A 27,238-nucleotide genomic window follows, 5' to 3' on the forward strand; every position below is an offset into this window, starting at 1 on the left:
TTGTTCAATTTATGTTGTCATTTTTATTTGTCCATTCTTTCTGTTTCCCTTTTTTAAACCTCGTTTAGGCCTTAGAAGATGACATCCTGCATCACAATAAGCATTTACACCAGGCTGTTAGCATTGGCCAGTCTTTAAAGGTTTTGAGCCCCAGGGAGGATAAAGATATGGTGCAGAGTAAACTAGACTCCTCCCAAGTGTGGTACATTGAGATTCAAGAGAAAAGCCACAGCAGGTCTGAGCTCCTGCAGCAGGCTCTGTGTAATGCTAAGATTTTTGGGGAAGATGAAGTGGAGCTGATGAACTGGCTGAGTGAAGTGCATGACAAGCTGAGGCGGCTCTCGGTCCAGGACTCCAGCCCCGAGGGGCTGTGGACACAGCAGGCTGAGTTGCGGGTATTTTGATTTATTTTACTTTTTCATTTCAGTTGACCTTATTTTCTCAGTTCTCTTTATTTCTGTATTATTTTATGTTCGCTATGATTTAGGTTAATTCCTGTACTCAAAAAAGACATTGCCTTTGTATACAATGACCTTTTTTTAAATTGAAGTTTAGTTGATTTACAGTGATTTAGTTTTACGTGTACAGTAAACCAATTCAGTTATATATATATATGTATATATATACTTTTTCAGATTCTTTTCCCATCTAGATTATTATACAATATTGAGTATCGTTCCCTGTGCTATACAGTAGGTCCTTGTTGTTTATCCATTTTAAATATAGAGTGTTATATTCAATTAAATCACACGTAATGTAAGAAGAGATTCAGTTTATCCAGTAATAGATTGCTCATTTTTCATTTTATTATTTCATCATTGTATACAAAGGCCCACAATTAACCAATACTCCAGTCTCTCCACGTAGCTCATTTTCTGAGTAGGGGAGAGAATTTCGATAGTTGAACTGAGACATGGGCACAGTGCTGAAACAAGGAGAAGTAAATGTGAGAACAGTGAGGAATATTTGAAAATGCGAGGTGTTTACTCAAAAAAATGAAACCTAGTTAACATTCTCTTAAGATTAGCTGATAACAAGATGGTACCTGTATTTTAGGTTCTTCAAGAGGACATCCAGCTTAGAAAACAAAATGTAGACCAGGCTCTGCTGAATGGCCTGGAACTACTTAAACGAACAACAGGTGAGATACCTTTCAAATCATCATTCCATGAACACTGTGCATTGCTTTCAGAATATTTTAGAGATGGGGGAGGGAGAACACAAAGCACTTTAGAATTTTGGGGCCAGTCCAAGACTTCGTTCTGGAGAACACTTTGAAGGCCGATCAAGGGGATTTTGGACTATGATTTCACTTTTTTCTCATGATCTCACTGAGTTCTTAATGAAAGTTTTGTGTATTACTCATAATACTGAGCACTGGTCAGAGAATTGCATGGCAGAATGAAATTAGCTTTCCACTTGTGGAAGGCAGTTGTTGTAGAGGCAGAGCGGTTGTGGACAGGTTTGTAAAATTTTAAAAGAGGTGCTATTTGGTGACACATAGATGGCACCCCACTCTAGTACTCTTGTCTGGAAAATCACATGGACGGAGGAACCTGGTAGGCTGCAGTCCATGGGGTCGTGAAGAGTCAGACACGACTGAGCGACTTCACTTTCACTTTTCACTTTGATGCATTGGAGAAGGAAATGGCAATCCACTCCAGTGTTCTTGCCTGGAGAATCCCAGGGACGGGGAAGCCTGGTGGGCTGTCCTCTATGGGGTCGCACAGAGTTGGACACGACTGAAGCGACTTAGCAGCAGCAGCAGTGTGATTGTGCCCCAGCTTCCTTTCTCTGCGCTTGAACTCACCAAGAAAATAAATGCGACTTGTTTTTAGTAATCCCTTTGGCTTTAAGAACATCTCACTGTATCTGTATTCAGCTCAGCATGCGTGTTGTGGGGGCAGGTACTGTTCATTATGCATGGGAGGAATTTGGTATTATAGCTACAGCCTTACACTTGGAACCTGAAGCCCAGGATGCAATTTTTCTGTGTGTCTGAAAATTAGAGTCAGGTGAAGATCTGTCGGAACAGTACAGATGAGTTTATTATTTTTAACACACACACGGATTATACATTGGAGGAGGAAATGGCAACCCACTCCAGTATTCTTGCCTGGAGAATCCCATGGACAGAGGACCCTGGAGGGCTACAGTCCATGGGGTTGCAAGAGTCCAAGAACCGGACGTGACTTAGTGACTAAACTACCACCACCCAGGCTGTACATAAACATGTGTATGCCTGTGACAGGCACCATTCTAAATACTTTGCAAATATAAACTAATTGAATTTTTATCACAACCTTATGAAGTAGGCTCTGTTCTTATAATAAGTACTCAGGGGCACAGAAAGGTCAGGTACCTTGTACAAGGTAATGAGTCACAAACTCAGTATTTGGACCCAGGTGGTTTTTAACCTTAAACACGGAAAGACCATACAGATAGACGCAAGGTAGTGCTTTCACAAGACAGAAGGTGCTGTGGTCCTTGGCAGTTTTTTGTATTTGCATTTGCAGAGTTGTTGACATCAGCCAGAAATCCCCAGAAAGATTCAAACCTAGGAAAGGACTTTTCTTGGGTCAGAGCTTCTTAAGAAAAGTGTCTCCTCTCCCCCACCCCCCAAAATCTCATCAGCGTAGCATCACCTCTGAAGAACTCTGCTTCCCCTTTCATGAGATATAACATGCCTTTGAAATTCTAGGTGATGAGGTTTTAATCATTCAAGATAAGCTGGAAGCCATTAAAGCGAGATACCAGGACATCACTAAGCTGAGCACGGACGTTGCGAAGACCCTGGAGCAGGCACTGCAGCTTGCACGGCGGCTGCAGTCCACCCACGAGGAGCTGTGCGCCTGGCTGGACAAGGTGGAAGTCGAGCTGCTCTCGTACGAAACGCAGGTTCTGAAGGGAGAGGCTGCCAGCCAAGCACACGCAAGGCAAAAAGTACGCTCCAACATATATTCTTTGTGTCTGCTTGTTATCTCTCAAGGGAGGCCTAGTCACTCAGGGGTGAAGTGATGTTTATCACATGTCAGTACTAATGTGTTCAAGGGCGCCTTTGTGGGCGTGGACCCAACAGAAACTGGCAACGGACCAGCTGTGTGAACTTTTAGGAGCCCAGACAAAAAAACAGCGTCTTGTCGTTTGTCCCTCGAACCTCATGGTGGGAGTTTACTTTATTATGCATAAAAACAGGAAAAAAAGGACAATGATCAGTGTTTCAGAGACACACATAATTTGGTCAGGATAATCACGTTTATAAGGTCAGTGCATGGCATGAGGTGACTTTCCTAATCATGTTGCAAAAATTGGTATTCTCCCACGCTGAGTGTCTTTCTTCTCAGAGTGGCCAGCCTCCGTTTTCATCATCCCTGAAGTATGACCACACGTGGGTTCAGGGAGTTAGGGAGGCTAGGTTCACTGAGCCTGTGATGATTCAACAGGGATGATTTAAAGCCAGTGTGTCCTCCTCTTGAGGGTCACTCGATTCTGGTCCAGACTTTCCTCTTTAGTTTTCTGGTACCTGATTTTTTTATATTAATTTTTATTAGAGTATGGTTGCTTTGCAGTGTTGTGTTCATTTCTGTTGTATAACACAGCGAGGCAGCCGTACGCATGCATGTATCTGCCGTTTTTTGGATTTCCTTCCCTTTCAGGTCACCGCGGAGCACTGAGTGGAGCTCGCTGAGCTGCACAGGAGGTTCTCGTCAGTTATCTGTTCTGGTTCCCGATTACTTTGAGGTTGCCAGCCAGCAAAGAATAATCCATATTAACTTGCTGGGTTTGGGTTCCCAATTTTTAAACATTGATGTTACGTTTCAAAGTTCAAATTGTGCCATGTTGACAAGGGGGTTGTCCTTTTGAGCTTCTTAGGGAATGGTTTCCCTTGTGTGAAATACCTGTGGTATACAGAACGTAACTGCGGCCAAGGGGGCCCATGCGGCCTGTTGTCTGTGAAGGGCTCTGGCCCCGAGGGCAGTTGAAGGGGAAGCTCATTTAGCTGTGGCGTGTCCCCCAGGCCTGTGTCTCTCGGCTTGCGTCCCCAGGAGCTGAAGAAGGAAGCCAAGAGCCACAAAGCCCTGCTGGACTCGCTGAATGAGGTGAGCACCGCCCTGCTGGAGCTGGTGCCCTGGAGGGCGAGGGAAGGCCTGGAGCGGACGGTGGCCGAGGACAACGACCGCTTCCGCCTGGTGAGCGACGCCGTGGCACAGCGGGTAGAGGCCATCGACGCGGCGCTCCTGCGGGCCCAGCAGGTAGGTGGGCATGCACCTCCCGGAACCTCTCCTCCCAGGGGCCTTCCCACCCACTGCTCACTCTTTCAGAGCCACAGGAGGGGCCGAGAGGGTCAGCAGGCTCGTGCAGGTGTGTGCGCGCCGGGTAGGGCCCGGCTGTGCATCGCGGGCAGCCGTCTGCCCTCTGGTCTCCGGCCTGGTCCCCCCGTCGGCCAGTGGAAGGAGCAGCCCCGCTCCCCCGCTCCCCGCACAGAAGGCCTTTTGTCTCCACATGTGCAGGCTGTTCATGTTGATTTCAGGTCCTGGCTAGGTCAAATCTGTGTGTGCGTAATTATTATTATTATTCTTATATTTTTGAGTTATCATGTAAGTCACTATTAACATTCCTTGACATACATGGCAAAGAAAGGCTGAGTTCTTTCTGAAAAGGAAACTGCTGTATTGGTGATGTCGTGTTTGTTTTTTTTCTTTCTGGAGATGACTGAAAGGGGAAAAAATGATCGTTTCTGACCTGTCTGCAACTCACACAGAGCCTCTGGTTCCAGAGAGTTTCATAGGCCCCACCCCTTAGCCACAGCTGGGTCAGAAGACTCTGGGCAACCAGGGGGGTCTTGGATCCAGAAGCTTGTGAGACATGTTTGGATTAACTTGTATTGAGATCTCTGGATATTTACATTAAGTCATCAGCCCTTTGTTGCAGGCTTTCTCTGATGGGGTTAGTGCGGTTTTGCTGTGTACTGCAGAGTGGGGCTCAGGAAGGTGGGTGACTCAGCCTTACTCATCCAGGCCAAAAGCAAGACACACTAACCAAGCAGATTGTGCAGGAGCATCCAAAATCGGTTCTCTCAGGTTGCTGTAAAAGTGCAGTTTGTCTAGTTCTAAAGCGTGGCCGCTTGCCCCTCATTTGAGTGCCGTGCTCTAGAATCACCAGGGCCGCCTGAATACAGTATTAGCAAAAGGCCCGCCTGAGGTATTTTTTGCGAGGGAGACCTTCGTGCCTGAGGAATGCATTTGCATGGCTCTGTTTTCAAACTTGGGAGGAATTTGTATGCCTCATTATCATAGGGAAATAAGCATGTTTACTTGCGAGGCTATTCAACTATTTGAAAAGAGTCGGATTATTTTTTTCGCCAGAATTTCTGCCGACCTTTCCGAGTTGGCACTGAAGACTTCTCTAAATAGCAAGACAAATATTCTGTCCTCTGGGAAATAGGGCTCTCTCGAGAAGCTGATCGTGGTTGGCTCAGTGAAGGACGACGGTAATGAGGGCGTAACCAAACTAAGGTTTGGCTGCTTGCCTCTCATAAGCCAGTAATTCGAGAGGCAAATGTCAGGAGAGAGGAAAGGTGCTTAACTGTAAGAGTGGGCTGTCTGGGGGAAAGGGAGACTCGTGTCCAGAGACCAATTCCAAAGATTCTGCTCAGCCAGGACGGTTTTTAAAGGAAAAAAGCGGGGCGAATCTCTGAATCATGGAGGCAGGAGGGTGCTTCTGCCTCCATCTGCATTGAGTGCAGGTGGCTGGCTCTGTCTTCAAACGTTATCTTGCTGTGATCTCTGGCAGGATTGCTTAGGGGGCTCGTGGGATAGAGGGCTAGTCATTTTTAACTGGTTGCTTCATCATTCTTACTCCTTCTAATCTAGGAAAAGAACCAGCAGGTTAGGCAAGGCATGATGTGCGTTCAGGAGGGCATAAGTCAGGAGTCAGTTTGAATTGCTTAGTGATCTCATTCGTCTCCCTGGGTTCTTTTAAGGATAGAGGGAAATATAAATGGGCAAACAGGAAAGGGGCAAAGAGCTGCTCTAAAGCACCGGTGACAGGCTGAGCGCCTTGTTGGTTTGTAAGCTCTGCTGGGTGCCAAGGTCGTTAAACTGGAGTCTAGTTCTAGTCAAGGTTTTTGCAGATATTTTCCACAAGTTGGTCTGTGTGTTCTAGATCCAAAACATATATCCTGTAGGAAAATAACAATTAATGGGTTTTTTACCAGATAAAGTCATTCCTGATTGAAAGTTTCAAGACTTTGAGAAAGAATGCAGGAAAAACTCATGGAAGCAAGACCATGCACACACTGTGGTCTGAAATCCTTCAAGCCTTGCTTATGAGAGAGAGGGAGAGCTTTTGGATAAAGCACCTCACTGCCACTAGATTGTAGCTAATATCAGTGCCATTGGTCTGTTAATATCTCCTGGTTGTTCATGTGTATTTATTCCATATGTATATGTGCATTCCTTTGAAATGCCTGCACATCTGTCCAGTGAAATACCTCCAATAAAATGCACTTTTTTGGTTGTTGTTCAGTTGCTAAGTTGTGTCCAGCTCTCTGTGACTCCATGGACTGCAGCATGCCATGCTTCCCTGTCCTTCACTATCTATGAGTTTTCTCAGATTCGTGTCTATTGAGTCAGTGATGCCATGCAACCATCTCACCCTCTTTTGCCCCCTTCTCCTTTTGTTTTCAATTTTTCCCAGCCATCAGGGTCTCTTTCCAGTGAGTCAGCTCTTCACATCATGTGGCCAAAGTATTGGAGCTTCAGCTTCAGCATCAGTCCTTCCAATGAATATTCAGGGTTGATTTCCTTAAGGGTTGACTGGTTTGATATCCTTGCTGTCCAAGGGACTCTCAAGAGTCTTCTCCAGCAGCACAATTCGAATTTGGCGCTCAGCCTTAAAAATGCACTTAAGCCAATTAAAAAAAGAGAGAGAAATTAGAAGAGAAATACCTTTCCAGTAAGGCTGAGATGCACTGTTCAGAGCTGGTGTGTGGTGAGGTGACCTCCCTCCCACCAGAGGGGTCCTGCCTCTGGTATGTAGTGGAGTTGTAATCAGGACTTAGTTCAGATCTCATTCTACTCCACTCTGGTGCCTCTTTATAGATCAGGTAGAAAGGAAAAGTCTTAAATGGTGATCCATTTTTTTCTAACCTCCCTCCATAATCTGAAGGTAGGCACTATTATTGCTACAAAGTAGAAATATGAGGATATTTCCAAAAAGGGCTGTGAGCCATGGGCATCCACGCTGAAAGGATCAAGAAATCTCTCACTCCAGACAAGTTTAAGAAGACATCCATGCCTGTCTTTCTGGTTTGACAGATTTACTTTTGCATTCAAAAGAATGGCTTCTGAACTCATGATTTCCAGGTTTAGAAAAGGCTTAATATGTCATTGAAATTATTTTATAACCTTGCTCAATTGTAAATGTTTGGAATTAGGACCAGAATACAGTTTGATACTAGAATGCTTGTTTTCTGTTTATGCAGTGTTAGTACATCCATGAAATACAAAAGGAATGGTGGAAAAAGAAAAAAATTGCACTTGGATGTGAGCCACATGTTTTGTAAATGCTATTTTATGTTGTATAAACAAATCATCTCCCACTCTTGTTTCTTCTCCGTCTGAGCCATGGACATGATATGGCCGCGTCTGTCTTTCTCTGTACAACTTTAGTCACATACAGCTTGTTTTATTAACAGCTACTCCCTCCTGGGTCCCTTCCCCGACATATCCCACCCATGAGTGACAACGTGAGGGTATGGGCCTTGAGAATGACTTGGTAAATTTTATATTTATAAATTTAATGCTGTGTCCCCAAATAACCTAAGTTCAGCTAGACTGAAAATAACTGAAGGGGCTGTTTTCCAGGCAGGTTTCTCATAAGATGTTTTAGTCTTTTGACATTAAAATTGTTTATATATAGGCCTGCCTCCTTGATACTGTTATAAGCTACACTTTGGAATTCTGCAGCTTTAGGGAAGTTGTGAATGGTCAGGTCACCATCTCAGGTTATATTCATCTACGTGGAAGACGCCAGGGAAATGTGGCAAAGGGCTGAGGTCTAAAGAGAAGTGGGAAGAGTGTCCAGATACCTTCTCATTAGCACGTACTTCGTATCCACCCAGTATACTCAAAATACTTCTGATGTTACATGGTTAGGTTTTTCATGTTAATTCTGTTATATTACATAGCAGTTTTGAAAAGATCTGTCATTGAGTTTTGAGAACATAGTGCCAAGAGTCTTACATAAATTTGAGTGACGTTTATTATTATTTTGGAAGTAATAGAACAGCCTCAATTACGGGTGAATGCAATGAGCATGGTGTCCGTTTGTTGCGACTGGTTAATAAGCCCCTGAATCTGACTCAACAGATTTACAATCATCAATATTCTGAAAAGGATTTTTTAGTTGGGCCCATTCATAAGTTTTAGGAAAAATCTGAGTAGAATAAGGCAGCTTCTTAAGTAGTAATAATGATCTTTATATAAAAGCAAAACAACTGCCTCCTCACCAAGGCCTGCCATTATCTGAGTTAGAAACTGTAGGTATTTTAGCATGTTAAACCCACACAACGCAACGTATCTTTGTTGCTTTCTTTCTCTTTCTGCTCATTGAATTAAATGAGCCACTTGGAAATGGGGAAATGCACTTTTGCTTCAGAGATGTAGACTTTACCGCCTGAGTTCAGCTCACTGTGATTATTTATTTATTTATTTATTTATTTTTTTATATTTATTTATTTTTTTTTTTTTAATTAAAAAAATTTCAGGTATACACGTGCTTCCCATCCTGAACCCTCCTCCCTCCCCCCTCCCCATACCATCCCCCTGGGCCGTCCCAGCGCACCAGCCCCAAGCATCCAGCATCGTGCACTGAACCTGGACTGGCATCTCGTTTCATACATGACATTTCACATGTTTCAATGCCATTCTCCCAAATCTTCCCACCCTCTCCCTCTCCCACAGAATCAATATAGTGAAAATGAGTATACTACTCAAAGCAATCTATAGATTCAATGCAATCCCTATCAAGCTACCAACAGTATTCTTCACAGAGCTAGAACAAATAATTTCACAATTTGTATGGAAATACAAAAAACCTCGAATAGCCAAAGCGATCTTGAGAAAGAAAAATGGAACTGGAGGAATCAACCTACCTGACTTCAGGCTCTACTACAAAGCCACAGTTATCAAGACAGTATGGTATTGGCACAAAGACAGAAATATAGATCAATGGAACAAAATAGAAAGCCCAGAGATAAATCCACGCACATATGGACAGCTTATCTTTGACAAAGGAGGCAAGAATATACAGTGGATTAAAGACAATCTCTTTAACAAGTGGTGCTGGGAAATCTGGTCAACCACTTGTAAAAGAATGAAACTAGAACACTTTCTAACACCATATACAAAAATAAACTCAAAATGGATTAAAGATCTCAACGTAAGACCAGAAACTATAAAACTCCTAGAGGAGAACATAGGCAAAACACTCTCTGACATACATCACAGCAGGATCCTCTATGACCCACCTCCCAGAATATTGGAAATAAAAGCAAAAATAAACAAATGGGACCTAATTAAACTTAAAAGCTTCTGCACATCAAAGGAAACTATTAGCAAGGTGAAAAGACAGCCTTCAGAATGGGAGAAAATAATAGCAAATGAAGCAACCGACAAACAACTAATCTCAAAAATATACAAGCAACTCCTACAGCTCAACTCCAGAAAAATAAATGACCCAATCAAAAAATGGGCCAAAGATCTAAATAGACATTTCTCCAAAGAAGACATACAGATGGCTAACAAACACATGAAAAGATGCTCAACATCACTCCTTATCAGAGAAATGCAAATCAAAACCACTATGAGGTACCATCTCACGCCAGTCAGAATGGCTGCGATCCAAAAGTCTACAAATAATAAATGCTGGAGAGGGTGTGGAGAAAAGGGAACCCTCTTACACTGTTGGTGGGAATGCAAACTAGTACAACCACTATGGAGAACAGTGTGGAGATTCCTTAAAAAACTGGAAATAAAAATGCCTTATGATCCAGCAATCCCACTGCTTGGCATACACACTGAGGAAACCAGAAGGGAAAGAGACACGTGTACCCCAATGTTCATCGCAGCACTGTTTATAATAGCCAGGACATGGAAGCAACCTAGATGTCCATCAGCAGATGAATGGATAAAGAAAGCTGTGGTACATATACACAATGGAGTATTACTCAGCCATTAAAAAGAATACATTTGAATCAGTTCTAATGAGGTGGATGAAACTGGAGCCTATTATACAGAGTGAAGTAAGCCAGAAGGAAAAACATAAATACAGTATACTAACGCATATATATGGAATTTAGAAAGATGGTAACGATAACCCTGTATACGAGACAGCAAAAGAGACACTGATGTATAGAACAGTCTTATGGACACTGTGATTATTTAAACCCGGGATGTTTGTGTTCACTTCACTTCACTAGCCACTTATAAATGTACAGTTATCAGAAGGTGCTGAGGTGTGTGTCTCGCAGGGTCTGGGTATCCCAGGCACTCTCTGGCAGTTCTGATTGCCTGGCTTGTTTTATTGGGCCGTCATAAGGCCCCCAGTATAAAGGCGTATGGGTACAATTAAAATAAACAGCTCACTGGGTCATTAGGGATCTGCCTGGGAGAAAAATAACACCTGTTAATTTCTTTTAAAGAACTAGAGGGAAGCCTCCCCCACGGAAGGGAGATTTCTTTAGACCTTCCAGGTGTTGGGGTAGGAAAATATGGGCTGGGCTATGAGTAATGGGAAGGAGAATGGGAGGAAATGCTAATGGAAAGAAAGCTCCAAGACCATCTCGGAGTAAGAGGGTGTCCTGAAGGTTAAGGTCTGCTTACCATTTAAGTCTTTCTTAAACCTCTGCTTCCGCTCAAGTGAAACTTTCTGGAGAAATCCAAAAACAATTTGTCAGAGATGGGAGAGACACTTAAATAGTAAGCAAAAACTCACCGCTTAATGACTGTTGTGGTATTTGAACCGATTCTGGTGAAATCCCATGAATAATGTGAGTTCTTAAGCCGAGGCCGTCCACAGGCACAGGGGCGTACCAGGGCGACTGCGATGCGGACTCGGGTCAGACCACAGTCGTGCGAATCTCAGACCCGCAGTTACAAGCCGGGTAACCTCTGGTGAGTCAGTCAGTCTCTGTCTGTCTTGGCTTGCTCAGCTGCAAATGAGATTAGTGGTGGTACCCACTGGATTTAGTTGCTGTCAGGATACAAGGAGGGAGTCTTGAATGTTCAAGCACTTAGAACAGTGTGTTCAGTAGAATGTTGGTCGTTACTGTTTTACAGAGTGTTTTTCAGGAACATTTAGAGGTTAACCAATTAAAATGTCTTTTACCAACTTGTAGGAAGTTTCTAAAATACTAGTTCAACTAGGAATTAGTGTAGTTGGGGTTGATGGTTGGACTCCACAGATGATGTCTATTAGACTGTTTGCCAGAACGCAGTTAAGGATGCTGACATTCTCTACAATTCATTTGAAGTCTTTTTTTTTTTTTTGCTACTTACATGGGCAGTAAGCTAATTTATTAAAATTTGGTGTAGGGAGCTTTCTGTCCATGTTATTCAACAAGTAAAATAAGCCACACTTATGGTCTGCTAAGGAATTCTCACATTAAGTAGTTATTTGAAAGAGTCCCAGATCTAAATAAAATGCCTTGCTTGACTGTAAATTGTTTCATGTAGACCCTGCGGCTATCCCTTTTGTTGTTGGATAATAAATATTTTCTAACCTAATTAAAAAAATTCAAAAGACAGAAGGGAAATTTCTGCTTGAAGTCTTGTTTTCTTTTAGCAGAGCAAATATTTGCCTTGGTTAAAGAAACAGTGTTTGAGTTTCAGCTTTCCATTTTGGCAACTTGGGTATCATCAGACTGTTTTACATTGGATGCTTTTTTTTTCCCCCTTAGGAAAGGGAGACTTAGTATTAAACTAATATTAACACTAACAGTCTGACTTTCTTTATTAGGACCGTCATATAAATACTAAAAATAGCCTGAACACAAGCAAAAGGGTTGGGGCATCACTTTATTTTTTCAAGGACTAGTAGAAGAATTATTTATTTTGCAGCACTGGCACTCAGGTGGAAAGGCCTGAACTATTTTTCTCAGTTATGTGCCAAGTGCACCGCACACAGTAGAGCTGTGCCCAGGAGTTTCATCATGTGCCGTTTCAAAGCCAGTGATCCGGACTCTTCCACCTGTCTCGTGATGATTTCTTTTTCCACATCTGAAGCTGCTGAGTTAGTTGATGAAACTTTTTTTCCCTCTTCACATTGATCTACAATTGCTAATGAGTAGTTCCAGTCGAAACTAAGTCATGTCGTAACAATTATTGAACCAGATGAATTCAGATAGCATTTTTCAGATGTCTTATCAAGATTCCTTCTGGAGTCCGCATCGTTCTGGCTTGTCCCCACAGCAGCAAAAGTGATGAATTAGTGAGCAGAACACTTAACCAGCACCACTACGTGCAGATCACAGGGCGGCTTCAAAAAACAACGCATGATGTTATGGGAAACTTAGAAAGGAGAAAGGCTTCTGTTTGAGTATATAAATGTGCAGAGTCATCTCAGAAGTACAGTAAGTCCCCTGCATACCGACAACCCACATGCAAACGAGTTCCATTCCAAGAGCTCTTTCTTCAGTCCCAATTTGTTCGTAAATCCAACAAAGTTAGCCTACATACCCAATTGGCAGTGTAGTATTGTAATAGGTTTATAATACTTTTCACATAAATAATACCTAAAAAACACACAATAAGAAAACGTTTTTGATCTTACAGTACAGTGCTTTGAAAACTATAGTGATGGTGGTGGTGGTTTGGTCACTAAGTCGTGTCTGACTCTTGCCATCCCGTGGACTGTAGCCTGCCAGGCACCTCTGCCCATGGGATTCTCCAGGCGAGAGTGCTGGAGTGGGTTGCCGTTTCCTTCTCCAGCAAAGTATAGTAGCACAGTACAGTAGCTGGCATACAGGGGCTGGTCAAGTGAAGAGGCAAGAAGCGTCACTCCCTAGAGGAGGGAATGGAGGTGGGAGATGGTGGAGCTGAAGGATCGTCCCCGCAGGAGACGGAGGGCAAGCTGCAGTTTCTCTCATGCCTCACGTTGATGGAGCAGGTCCTGGTTCCTTGTTGGAACCAGAGCGCATTTGCACCTTTGAAAGTTTACACCTGGAAGGTGGCTGTGGCGAACTTCCTGTAATTGCCCTTGTGGGGAGCTCACCCACTCTGAGCACTCAAGTTCTGTGTATTTCTGTCTGAAACTGCTTGGCCTGTCAGTGATCCCGTCAGACGTGTGACACTTGGCAGGGCACCCGTGGGCCACGTGTCTCAGCTTCTCACGTGATGGTGTGACTGCTGCCCATACGCCAGAGGAGTCTCAGAGCAGCCTGACTTTGCATCCTTTTCGGTTAGATGTTGGTTTAGATTCAGATTTTGTTCAGGCAGCATTTCTAGAGATTGTTAAGTAAAGGTCTGTTAAACCATATCTTCCCTTTCATATCCTTATGCTGTCAATATTTAAAGGTAAATGTAAAAAAATATTGCTGTTGTTTGGTTGCTAAATCATGTCTGACTCTGTGACCCCGTGGACTGTAGCACACCAGGCTTCTCTGTCCTTCCATCTCCTGGAGCTTGCTCAAACTCATGACCATTCAGTCGGTGATGCCATCCAACTATCTCATCCTCTGTCCTCCCCTTCTCCTGCATTCAATCTTTCCCAGCATCATGGTCTTTGCCAATGAGTCGGCTCTTCACATCAAATGGCCAAAGTACTGGAGCTTCAGCATCAGTCCTTCCGATGAATATTCAGGACCAGTTTCCTTTAGGATTGACTGGTTTGATCTCCTTGTAGACCAACGACTCTGAAGAGTCTTCTCCAGCACCACAATTATAGAGCATCAATTCTTCAGCACTCAGCCTTCTTTATGGTCCAGCTGTCACATCTGTACATGACCAGTGGAAAAACCATAGCTTTGACTATATGGACCTTTGTCAGCAAAGTAATGTCTCAGATTTTTAATACACTGACTAGGTTTGTCATAGCTTTTATTCCAGTGAGCAAATGTATTTTCTGGTTTGGTCCCATATTTTAATGATTATCTAATTTTTTTTCTATCTAAACTTGTTGACTAAGAGAAATTAACTTTCAAATAGCTTCAGTATTTATTTACTCATTCATGACCTGGCAAAGGTGAAAACAAGTGGGTACATGATAGGTAGAAAAAAATCTTGATAAATAACAATTCAGTAATAGTAAGGCTTTTTTACCTATCTAATGGTGACTCTCTATTTGTGAGATTGGAGCCATCACAGTGACTCATTCGGTACTATCTTACTTGCATCAGCTTATACTGGCGGGTAATTATATGCCCTATGTTGATGAGGGGAAGGCCAGACTCTGCTTGTGGGAACAGGAATCAGTACATCCAGGACAACTTGGGAGCATAGATCGAAAAGAGAAGATGCGCATAGGACTTGCCAGTGAGAGGCACAGAGAGGTTTTTTTGTTTTTTTAATTAACTTGTTTTAAGATCATTGTAGATTCACGTGCAGTTGTAAGATGTAATGTAGAGTCCCCCTTGTAATGTTTCTTCAGTTTCCCCAATGGGAGACCATCTTGCAAAATTACGGTCCAGTGTCACAAGCAGGAAGTGGACGCAGAACGTTTCCATCAGGACGCAGGACATGGCCATCACGGAGACCCTCATGCCACCCCGTTACAGCTGCATTTGCCCCTCCTGTCTCTGCCTCCCCCTCGATCCTAGCCAAAATCTGGCCTCCATTTCTACAATTTTATTGCTTTAAGAATGCTTGCGTACCTTTCAGCCACAAGGTATCCCCCATCTCCTCTCCACAGTGACTTGAATTTTAGATCTTTTATTACGGTTCCTTCCTCAGGCCCTGGGCTCTGTTAGTTTTCTCCAGTCTATTCTCTGTCATTCGGGTTGGGTAACTTCTGTCATTCTGTCTTCCATTTCGATGACTCTTTCCTCTATTGTGTTCCTTGGTCTCATCCTCTGAGCTTTTACTGTAGTTGTTATATTTTAAGTTTTAAAATCTCCATTTGGTTCTTCTCGGTGTATTCTGTGTCTTTTACGGATTTTACCTTTTGTTGCTGAGGCCTTCTGATTTTCCCCTCATTTCCACTGCCTGTGAGAACGCTCCTAGTGTGTCTATCACAGCCGCTCTAAGGTCTGTCAGATGCTTCTGAGGTCATCTGGGGACCAGCCCCTGCTCGTGATCTTCAGTTCCGTCTTGATTCCTTGCGGTTCTTGGTGCCCTGTGTCTTGGGCCTCAGATCGGCCTTCTCCTTTGGTGGGCAATCCCCAGCACCACTCTGGCTGAGATGATGGGGGTGCCGCCCGGAGGAAGGAGAAGTCCGTGGACCCCAGGGAACTTGTGTGACCCCTAAGCTGGGGGCACCCCTCATTGCTTGGTGGGGCTGGGAGCTCCCCGGCACCGTGGGCAAGGGGCCACCTCCCCACTGAGTGCTGTGCAGATCCTGACTGTGACAGGCCTCACCTGACACCCCTGAGGAGAGGAGGAGAGCCTGCCTGAGCCTCCAGGGCTGCAAGTCCAGGCTCTCCATGGGACTGCCCAGCGCTCCCCACTGACCCGGGGGCAGAGGCCTGTGCTCGCCTGGGAAGTGAGAGGACCTGCCCCCTGCTGGGCTGACGTCACCCCAGCAGGGGTTCTGGGCCCAGCCCAGGGGGTAGACCTCTGGGCTCCCCATTCAGCCCTTGTTGGCAGGAGGGTAGGGAACCCAGGGCTTTGTTCTCTGGTGTTTGGTTGGAGCAGAATGCTTATTGTCTAGACGCTTTCTGTCTTGCAAGGCTTCCCCTTTCCTGTACCTTTGACTAGAGAGAGGCTTTCCTGGGGGCCTTGTCTGGCCTCTGGGTGCTTCTGGGGGGCAGTTTCTCCAGCATCCCGTCCAGGGTATGGGAGCAAAAGAAAACCAGGGGACTGGCCTCTGTGGTGTTCCTGGGGTCCAAGACTCATAGCAGTTCTGCTTTCCTGTCTCCTGGATCCTCCTAGTGTGTGTTCTGTATGATGCCCGGGCTCTGAGATGCATCAGTCCTTGGGTGAAAAGCATGTCTTCTCCACCCTCCTGTGAGTCTGCAGAGTGTTGCCTTGTGTCTTAAGAGCATGAGTTATCTTCCAGTTTAGTGTCTTACCTCCACCCTCACCCGCCTCCACTTACTATCCCCCGACCCCAAACTGGGTTTCCAGGTGCTCTTGAAAAATTAGGGGCTTCCCTGGTGGCTCAGATGGTAAAGAATCTGCCTGCAATGCAGGAGACCTGGGTTCAATCCCTGGGAAGATCCTCTGGAGAAGGAAATGGCAACCCACTCCAGTACTCTGACCTGGAGAATTCCATGGACAGGGGAACCTGGCTGCAGTCCATGGGGTTACAAAGAGTTGGACACCACTGAGCTACTGACACTTGAAAAATTGGAGGTTCTGGCAGTACCGGACTTGAAAATCACAATCTCTCTCTCTCACTCTTTCTGCCAAGGTGTTGTTAATTACCATTTATAGTCGGCACTGTGTTGACTGGTACTGCTTGCCTGCTGTATTTGTTCATGATAACTGGAAGGCATGGGGTGTGTCTGGTACAAAGTATAGAAAGTGTTCATACTCTTTGATTTAGAAGTCATCTTCTAGGAATCAACTCTAAGGGACTACTTAGAGATGCCAACGGACATTTATTTACATTTATTTACAAGCATATCCATTACTGCATTGTTTGTGTAACATCAGACAAATGCAGAGAACCTAAGTGAAAATATCCAAGGATGCTGGGATACAATTATGGTATTTTAAAAATCACACTTTTGACATGGGAAAGGTTCACCATAAATGAAAAAGAATGAGACCGTTTATGCGGTATTATCTCAGCACTTTCTAAGTTTTAACTTCTGAAAGAAAATTCACTGAAATAACGATAGTATTAACTTCAGCTTTTAATTTTCTTCTATGTATTTTTTTGTACTTTGCAGATTTAGACCACAAATTATTCTTGTGATCAGGAAAAGAAAAATCTCTTAAAATATTTAAGAAGGCTTTTGAAAATGTATTCTGCTGTTATTAAATGAGAGGCAAAACATGATGCATGAGACATTTGGGGTACACTCTGCATACATGGAAAGATATTTTCCACAAGCAGTAAATAAATGGGACTACATCATTCTTTTTGCTAGGAATTGCGGACTTTGATAGCAGAATGTTACCTGCATATCACATTAAAGTGATACAGTGAAGGATGAAGTCATGTAAAGATGGTGTCTAACCGCTCTTATAGCTGCTTAATTTATATAGTATTGTATAGAAAATCTTTATATCACCACCAGGGAGAAGGCAGCAGTGTGAGCGATCCTCACATCATTACCATGTTATGGATTCAGCACATTTTAAGAGGTTGTGTTTAATTTCTCTGTGGAAACTTCTCCTTTCTCTTTATAACATGAGTCACTCTCATGGATCATTTCCGGTTGCCATGAGGAGACAGGCCCAGATTTTCCATTTATGTGATAAGGATATTTGAAAGACATGTAGATAGATATTTCTCTGGCACCAGTTACAGGAACTTGCTGACCTGATTATTTATCTTTTGTTTAGTTTGACCAAGCGGCCGATGCTGAGTTAGCCTGGATTAATGAAACAGAGAAGAAATTGACGTCTCTGGGTGACATCAGGCTTGAGCAAGACCAGACCTCCGCTCAGCTGCAGGTTCAAAAGGTGAAGACACAGGTTTCCAGTCACATCTGTGTGGTTTGTCAGCGTGCTCCGAGGAGATGCACTTGCATGATTGAGTGTGACTTAGTCATTTTAACTGCTTTGCCTTATTGTTTTTGTTTTAATCATATGCTCTCTTTAAAAAAAAAAATCTGTATTTTGGTAAATACAGACGTTCACCATGGAGATTTTGCGACACAAGGACATTATTGATGAGCTTGTTAAATCTGGACATAAAATCATGAGCACGTGCAGCGAAGAGGAAAAGCAGCCTATGAAGGTACAATCTCGTCCATGTGACTAGTGTGAGACCCGTAAGCAGACAGTGTGTGTGGGGCTTTCACTCGGAGAAAAGCTCTTTTCCTTTATCCACAGCTGCTGTTTAAACAGCTAAATCATTAGTTTTAAATAAAACATTTTTCAAGCTTACAGAATAACAGTGAAAAGAATACTCCTTAAGGGAATCACTTTGGGGATAATCTTTTTTAATAGACAGAAAAGCTATTAATGTTTGAATCCTTGAGTAACTGGGACCCATTAAGCATCCAATTAATGTTTGCTGTATTATCATTGCTATTATCAGAGTAAATTGTTATTCTATACGTCAACTGTTGTTTATAGGTTTCAGGAACATTGGGTCCTCTGGAGTCGAAACAAAACCTGAAATACATAGTTCTCTCTAGCTTAAACCCATTCTGTATAAAGTTACAGTAATCCATATAGAAAAAAAGGAGTGGAGTCATTAAGGAAGTATTCGGTTTATGTAATTTTAATGATCTTTACATTGGTGGGAAAGCAGCCTCAAATAAAAATGTTTAGTTCAATTCATATTCAGACCTCTGAGCAGCATAAAGAAATTAATGCTTCTCATAGGAAAATAGCCCATGGCAGAAAAACATATTTGTTATACAAATGTCTATGCCTAAGATCCCATTGAAAAGATGGTGCATTGCTTTTAAGGTATACCATAGGCCAGTAATAGAATGCAGAGTGTGTGTTGATATTTTTTCTCTTTTATTTAAATACTCCACAGTGGCACTTGGTTTTAATATAATCTTTATTATTTTTGCAAAAAATCTTATGTGAAAAATATAGATGATCATGAAAGAATCTCTGTGTTATTCTGTGGTTTATTAGGTTATGGTTGTGCTCTGTCTTTTGCTATTGGATTATAGTGAATTTATACCATAATCAAGATCACTGTGACCACCCGATCAAATCAGTGTACAGCATGATGTTCTACTTTGCTTCTCAGTCTATGTAATTAATTTTCCTGACTAGGAGTTCCTTTTAGAATTTCATTTTTGAAAGACAGTCGTTGTATTTTAACAGAAAGTAGTGTCCGTGTTGGACTTGCCAGGTAGCTCAGTGTTAAAGAATCCACCTGCCAATGCAGGAGACTTGGGTTTGACCCTTGGGTCAGATAGATCCCCTGGAGGAGGAAACGGCAACCCACTCCAGTATTCTTGTCTGGAACATCCCATGGACAGCGAAGCCTGGCAGGCTACAGCCCATGGGGTCACAAGAGTCAGACGTGACTGAGCGACTGAGCATGGACTCGCCGTCCGTGTTGCCAGACCCTTCTCTCACATAGAAGACCTGGAAGAAATTGTGTTTGGGAAGCTCAGTCTCTTAGTCAGAACAACTTGAGGCTTTTTATTTATTTGGGGGGTGGTTTGTTACCTAATATTTTTTGAGAAGTCTTCCATGTTATCAAGCCCCCTGATTTTTGATGACTGCATAGAAATTCATGAGTATAGGAACATATACTCGTTTTTTACCGTAATCTCCAGTTGGTGTACTTTTAAAACTTATAACACATTTTCGCTATTTTATACATGAAATTTTTTTTATTGTAGTAAAAGCATAGCATTTGCATATAGCATTTTCAGCCTTGAAAAGGAGGGACTTCCTGCCTTATGCAACAACATAGCAAGGCCTTTCTTTTAAGATGAGCTTCTCTACATAGACACTAACTAGCCGCTGTTCATCAGTCATTTACCATGCATTTATTCATTGAGTGCTTACTCTGTTCCAGGTAAATAGTGCTGATCAAGCACTCTGGAGTGTATATATGTGTCCCTTGGTTTACCTGACTGGATAAACACATTTTGTCATCTGATTTTCTAGAAAAAACTGGACACAGTGCTGAAGAACTATGACGCCATCTGCCAGGTAAACTCGGAGAGGTACCTGCAGCTGGAGCGGGCACAGTCCCTGGTGAGCCAGTTCTGGGAGACGTACGAGGAGCTCTGGCCGTGGCTGACGGACACGCAGAAGGCCATTGCTCAGCTGCCCGCCCCTGCCCTGGAGTACGAGACCCTGAGGCAGCAGCAGGAGGAGCACCGGGTGAGCTCAGGCCCCGGGCGGACGCGGGGGTCCCGGGGAAGGAACCACAGCTGTCAGGGGGCTTCTGGTTCAGACGCCTTCTGAGGTGGGGAAGTGTCCACCGTGCAGGGTCCAGTTTGCACGGTCTGCTCACCTCTGAGCCCCACCCAGCTGTCCCGGTCTGTGGTGGGAAGACTCATACGGGCAGACACCCTGTGCACGTCACGTGACACCGTCACAGCTCTTAGCACAGGAGTGGTGGCTCAGTGACAGAGAATCTGCCTGCCAGGTCAGGAGACACAAGAGACTCAGGTGCAGTCCTTGGGTCAGGAAGACCCCGGAAGTAAGAAATGGCAACCCGCTCCAGTATTCCTGCCTGGAAAATTCCATGGACTGAGGAGCCTGGCGGGCTGCAGTCCGTGAATGAGGTCACAAAGAGTTGGACACAAGTGAGCACGCACGCTCTACGCCATACCAGTACATGCAGTGCACGCTGAGTGCGCAGTGAGACCCTCTCTCAGAGCGTCAGGGAAGTAAGCTTTCGAGTCCTTTCAGTTGATCAGGTCGAATTGCTTTCAGTATACCCTAATTTGACTAAGTTTTATACTTCATAGTGATGGGAGCCATCTGAATTAGCAGAAGAAATATGTGGAAGCAGCCTCACACAGACAAGGCTGTTGAGCTTGGAGAAAATAGACGCTGTAACAAATGTGGCAACATTGTCATGAAATTCTGTGAAAAGCGAAAAACTGCTGAAGTTTAAAGACCAGTTGTCCCCCCCCTTTTTTTTAACCTTTTGTACATAGAAATCTTTTGAAGTTCTCTGCTCCTATAAGTTTACATGAGCAAATGAGAGAGTATTTTTCTATCTACAAATAAACCCTATTTTAGACATATAAAAAGGCATCATGAAACCCTCGTTTCTGCAGTCACAGAAATGTTGATTAGCTTAAAATTTTGCGAGGGTTTGAGTGAGAAGGTTCAAGACTGTTGGAAGAAAGTCTAGAATTCTTATTACTTATGAGCTTGTGAACCTTAGTTGCTCTCCTAGATCTGTATAAGATGTACTCCGAAACTACTACTACTATTCCAAGTCATCGAGTGTGTGCACGTGTATAAAGTTTAACTCGGTATATTACATCATCGTTTCAAGTAACGTGCTTATTGGTCTTATTGTTTACTCTTTAAATGTATTGGCATTGGAAAGGATCTTTTAAGTATTTGTTTAGAGGACACTTTAGTGCACAAAATGGAAACTTTATGGCATTCTATCTAAATTGTTCAGTGGGAGAAAGACTTATAAACTATGTATAATTAATTTTAGTAGAAAGGTTATATTTGGCAGAAATCCTCATGCCTAGCCACAGAATGATTTTTAAGATAAAATATTTCAAAAAAATATATTTCATGGATCTCTTCTACTCTGAGGTGAGATTTGAGTAGCTGTTTTTCAGCATAACATCAAATAGGTTGAAAAGAATCGTTACTGAATGGAAAATTTTAAAATTGAGTTAATTTTCCTTTTTGGCGTAATCTTTCAGTTCTCGAAACAAATATAAGATTTGTATGGAGAAAGAGGATTTCAAAACTTCGTAGCCAAATCTTCAAATTGTTCAAACTAAATTATTCAGAATATTTTCAGCATTCTTCTGCAACTTCATAGCGTCCACTTCACTGTCCTGGGGAACATCTTTTCATTCATTCTAGCCAGGGATGAAAAATGGCCCTGAGAGCCATGTTATAAATAAGCGGTAGTTACCTTGAAGTCACATTAAGTATCTCCCGCATGAGTGGGCTCTGAGGATGGTTGCCAAGAATCATTTTGTTATGTATAAAGCAAAAGACCTCTCCTGCCAAGCCTTTTCTCCACGCACACACCTACCAAGCAGCTGTCCTGTGGTTGTTTGCTTGTCTGTCATGGAGTAGTCTTCAGAAAGGCTCACTGACAACTTCTCGGGAAAGGTGTTTGCTACACAGGTTGGGCTTCCCTGATAGCTCAGTTGGTAAAGAATCCACCTGCAAGGCAGGAGACCCTGGTTCAATTCTTGGGTTGGAAAGATCCACTGGAGAAGGGATAGGCTACCCGTTCTGGTGTTCTTGGGCTTCCCTTGGGATCAGCTGGTAAAGAATCCGCCTGCAATGTGGGAGACCTGAATTCCATCCCTGGGTTGGGAAGATCCCCTGGACAAGGGAAAGGTTACCCACTCCAGTATTCTGGCCTGGAGAATTCCATAGACTGTATAGTCCATGGGGTCAGTTGCAGAGAATCGGACATGACTGAGCGACTTGCACTGCACAGGTGACAGCCACTTAGAGTCCAGGCTACTCAAGAGCTCTCAGCAGAGATCCCTCACTTTACTGAGAGTCCCTTGATACTCATAGTATGAACTCCTTTTTCAAACATGCCCGCTGGGATGTTGAAGCCAGAACTTGGGTGACATGTTTCTTCTCCATGAGATTGTATAGTAGCTGATCTTACCATCATCACCTCCGTTCTATAAAACAGGATGAATTTATCAAATAATGTAGAACAAAATGAGGAAATCGCTGCCTGGACTGCCCAGGGGCTGTGCCTAGCACGCTAGACTGATTAGACCTTCCTTCTTTTTTTATTTTTAAAGCTGATTTTTTTCTTATTTTGCTCTTTTCCAAAAGAATTTTGAGACCACCTTCAGAAAAACTTCAAAAATAGAGATATTGCACTGGGGTTTATTCATGATGTACTGAACAGTTTTCTCAACCACTTCGTAAAGAATTTGCATGACTGATTTTAGTAGCCACTTTTAAAAAAATTATTTATTTTCAATTGAAGGATAGTTGCTTTACAATATTGTGTTGGTTTCTGCCATACATCAGCATGAATCAGCCATAGGTATGCACATGTCCCCTCCCTCTGAAGCCTCTCTTTCACCTCCCACTCGGCCTATTCCTCGAAGTTGTCACAGAGCCCCAAGTTGAGTCCTTGAGTCATGCGGCAAATTCCCACTGGCGCTCTGTTTACATGTGATAGTGTATACCTTTCCATGCCACTCTCTCCATTCGTCCCACTCTCTCCTTTCCCCAAACCCCCTGTGTCCGTAAGTCTGTTCTCTAGGTCTGCTTCTTCACTGCTGCTGCTGCTAAGTTGCTTCAGTCATGTCCTACTCTGTGCAGCCCCATAGACGGCAGCCCACCAGGCTCCCCTGTCCCTGGGATTCTCCAGGCAAGAACACTGGAGTGGGTTGCCATTTCCTTCTCCAGTACATGAAAGTGAAAAGTGAAAGTGAAGTTGCTCAGTCATGTCCGACTCTTCGCGACCCCGTGGACTGCAGCCCACCAGGCTCCTCCGTCCATGGGATTCCTGCTGCCCTGCAAACAGGTTCATCAGTACCATCTTTCTAGATTCCTCAGTTCAGTTCAGTTCAGTCACTCAGTCATGTCCGACTCTTTGCCACCCCATGAATCGCAGCACGCCAGGCCTCCCTGTCCATCACCAACTCCTGGAGTTCACTCAGACTCATGTCCATCGAGTCAGTGATGCCGTCTAGCCATCTCATCCTCTGTCGTCCCCTTCTCCTCCTGCCCCCAATCCCTCCCAGCATCAGAGTCTTTTCCAATGAGTCAACTCTTGGCATGAGGTGGCCAAAGTACTGGAGTTTCAGATTTAGCATATATATGCGTTAATATGCGATATTTGTTTTTCTCTTTCTGACTTACTTCACTGTGTATAATAGACTCTGGGTTCATCCACCTCATTAGCACTGACTCAGATGCATTCCTTAGTGGCCACTTTTAAAATAAAAGTCCATGCGTGTGGCCATCCTGGTGATTCTGCTCAATGAGTGATGGAAATTAAAATATTTGCAGAGAAAGATTGTTTTCCTCTAGACTGTCTTTCTTGAGTGTAATTTCTCTCAGAGGAGCTTTCACCAGGGGCTAGATAGCAGCGTGGAGGCACACCTTCTGGTGAGGATGAGAAGCTGCTGGTTAGGGAAACTCAGGAATAACGGAGAGAAACGGGGCACCTCAGTGCCGCAGGAGGCTGGCCCTGGAGAAGGCTGTGGACAGTCACAGGAGGCCCTGGACTCTGGAGAGAGTCACGATCCCCAGTGGAGCCATCTCCCCAGAAGGAATGGGGCTCCACCTGGATTCCACTTCCCTCATTAGTATCGCTACCATCATATTTCTTGATGAGATGATATTATGCAGAATACTCATATGTCACATGTTTTCTCTTAAGTACACCTTACAGTTAATACTCGGTATACAGCTGTGTGTTTGATAGATGGGTTGATTACCCTTGCAGCCATGAACATTTAAAAATAAGTGCCAGTAGATTTGTTTATATACGTGAGTATCACACAGATCACATATATACATAGAATAGATTCACAGATACATAATGTAATATATATGGACACTTTTTTGTTGGTTTACATACAGTATAATGACAATGCCTTGTGCATTGTATTATGTATAATATATATATATAATATATATGCCATATATCCATTCTCTTCCATATAATATAATGAAAGTGCCTCACTTATCTGTCGTATTTTCTCTCAGCATCATGTCCACCTTCTACTGAGCTTCTTTTCCTTTCTTCTTCTCCCTCCCTCTCCCTTCCATCCTAACTTCTAAATAATTTTCATATGTATCACGAATGTGCAGAAAGGAATACTGAGAATTACAGCTTGGTCTCTATAGGTTGGGGCATAGTGAGTTCATAATCCTTTTATGTAATAGGACCCTCGGCTAATACTCTTGTTAGAACGTACTGCTCTTAGTAGAAAAGTCGTAATGAACTGGGAGTAGGTGCTTCACTCATCCAGAAGTTTCGCATGTGCCCTGAGAGGGACTTGACACGACCAGACTGTTGTTTAATCTTTGTGTCAGGGGCATCTCTTCCTGGCAGAGGGCTGCTGGTTCAGAGCCTTGTGATGGGAGGGTGTGTTTGGGGTTCCGTGCCAGCTGGATGCACTGAGGATGTTGACAGCTGTGTGGTGGAGGTGCGCCTCTGAGATACTGAAATGCTGTTTGCTTTGTTGTAGCAACTGCGAGAGTTGATAGCCGAACACAAGCCTCATATAGATAAGATGAACAAAACTGGGCCGCAGTTATTGGAGCTGAGCCCGAGGGAAGGCTTTTCTATCCAAGAGAAGTACGTGGCTGCGGACACCCTCTACAGTCAGATTAAAGAAGATGTCAGAAAGCGAGCTGTGGCCCTGGATGAAGCCATTTCTCAGTCAACTCAGGTGAGGCTTTGCACCCTGAGTGCGACGGGCTCTGCCACAGCAGTGCTTGGGAGGATGGTCTCCAGGTCTCCTAATTCAACTCCAGCTGAAATTGTTTCATTGCATTAACTCTTGAGTATGGATGTTTTAGTCTCAGAGGTGATACTTGCCTGCATCCAGTCCTTACATTTCTCTGCCTGCTTGTATATAAGTAAGGCATAATTTTCAGTGACTTAAGAAATATGCAGTTGTCCAGACATCTAAATAAGTGTCCATCTAGAGTGGAATTCTGTGTTTGCCATTGGAAGAGATAAAAGAGTGTGATTATCATTATTAATAAATCACTCCCAAGATAGCAATAAGATGACTATGAAGGATAGGCTGAAGAAGAAGAAAGAAAAGTTGAAAAAAATTATTTTGAAAATATCTTTCTCAAGAAGTCTATTTGTAGTACCTGCAGATTTTCCATTTTGAAGGCTTGGTGTTTATTTTTAGATACACTGGTCCATTTCCTGTAATCCTGGCTGACAGTTCATTTAATGTTGAGGATTGTGTGAAATCTATTAATATAAATGAACAAGTGTTTATAACTTTGCTTCATTGTCTGTGGAAATTTAAAATTCTTTCATGGATCTCATTATGGGTTTGACCATGAATTAAATGCAAGCTTCCATCACATCTTTTGTTTTGTTTTTTTTTAACATTTTTTAGTTCAGGACACTTGTAAATTAAGAAATCCCTTTCATCTCATCAAACCTGCCCATGAATTTCACAGTAAAAATGTAACTTTTTGAGATGCCAAAATAATCAGTAAAGTGAATGAAACTATCAGTGTTGATAGACACCCAGATTATTGAACTAATTTTCAAAATTATTGTTATTTTGATTGCAGTAATATGCAGCAGTCGTCAGATGCTGCCGTCGGGTGACCCGATTGTATATTAACAGACACCATTTGTAGTGAATTTATTTCCAAGCAGCAGTCCTGTGCCCATAACAGTGTGACTCAGAGAGGTGTACATAAACTGTGATTCTAGGAATAGGTTCCCTCACCAGCTGGATGGAGCTCTCTTTGGATGTGTTCACAGCGGGGCCAAGGTTTGGTTCCCGGCCGTGATCTTAAGCAGAAGTTTGGTCGCTTGAATCCCACCCGTGGTGTCTTTCCCCTGTAAGTGGCCCTTGTGCTTGACCCGCAGTTCCACGACAAGATCGACCAGATCCTGGAGAGCCTGGAGCGTGTGGTGGAGCGGCTGCGGCAGCCGCCGTCCATCTCGGCGGAGGTGGAGAAGATCAGGGAGCAGGTCAGCGAGAACAAGAATGTGGCGGTGGACATGGAGAAGCTGCAGCCTCTGTACGAGACCCTCAGACAGCGGGGCGAGGAGATGATCGCGCGGTCCCAGGGAACGGACAAGGACATATCTGCCAAAGGTGAGCCCTTTGGTGAAGGGACCTCTGAATGTTGCTCTTAGAATGATTCTGGGTGTCCCCTGACAGCCCAGTTGCATATCAACACACTGGAGTTTAGGGAAAAAGTCTCACAGGTGGGGCTTGTTTGGGGTGGAAGGGCTGTGCACACCAGTCTCTGGTTACTGTCTTCCTGTGTCTGTGAAATCAGTCCAGTAAATACAGCATGCATCATGATACGAAACCATGTGGTCTCTAGACCCTTTAAATCAGGTGATTAAAGCATAATGCTAATTAAAGACCAAACCTAGGGATAGCGTGTCCTCGTTACTGACTGCAGTAACTAATGTAACGGGTACCCGATCCCACAGCCACAGAAATGGCCACCAGGGTCCTAAGCTGACACCTTCAAGGTCTGGCCTGGGGTTGAAAGGAAGAGCTTGTGCACAGGTCAATGGAAATTCATGGTAAGGGAATGCTAGAAGGGAACTCAAAATACGT

At 43.6% G+C, this 27,238-nt stretch overlaps 1 protein-coding gene across 22 annotated transcripts in view; it reads left to right on the forward strand.

Annotated features, from left to right (window-relative positions):
* The window catches only part of DST (dystonin), a 519,362-nt gene that overhangs the window by 441,454 nt on the left and 50,670 nt on the right, over nt 1-27,238 (forward strand). For 18 of the 22 annotated variants that reach the window (XM_061397801.1, XM_061397789.1, XM_061397783.1 and 15 more), the window contains 9 exons: nt 69-395; nt 1,057-1,141; nt 2,702-2,943; nt 4,047-4,253; nt 17,673-17,792; nt 17,962-18,069; nt 19,920-20,138; nt 25,151-25,354; nt 26,530-26,761. In XM_061397801.1, the coding sequence (XP_061253785.1) occupies nt 69-395; nt 1,057-1,141; nt 2,702-2,943; nt 4,047-4,253; nt 17,673-17,792; nt 17,962-18,069; nt 19,920-20,138; nt 25,151-25,354; nt 26,530-26,761 (1,744 nt within the window). The remainder of the gene's footprint in view (nt 1-68; nt 396-1,056; nt 1,142-2,701; nt 2,944-4,046; nt 4,254-17,672; nt 17,793-17,961; nt 18,070-19,919; nt 20,139-25,150; nt 25,355-26,529; nt 26,762-27,238) is intronic. The other 4 variants (XM_061397794.1, XM_061397803.1, XM_061397802.1 and 1 more) reach the window with 1 other exon arrangement.

The sequence above is a fragment of the Bos javanicus genome, chromosome 23 (assembly GCF_032452875.1).
Source record: "Bos javanicus breed banteng chromosome 23, ARS-OSU_banteng_1.0, whole genome shotgun sequence".
Lineage (NCBI taxonomy): Eukaryota > Metazoa > Chordata > Mammalia > Artiodactyla > Bovidae > Bos > Bos javanicus.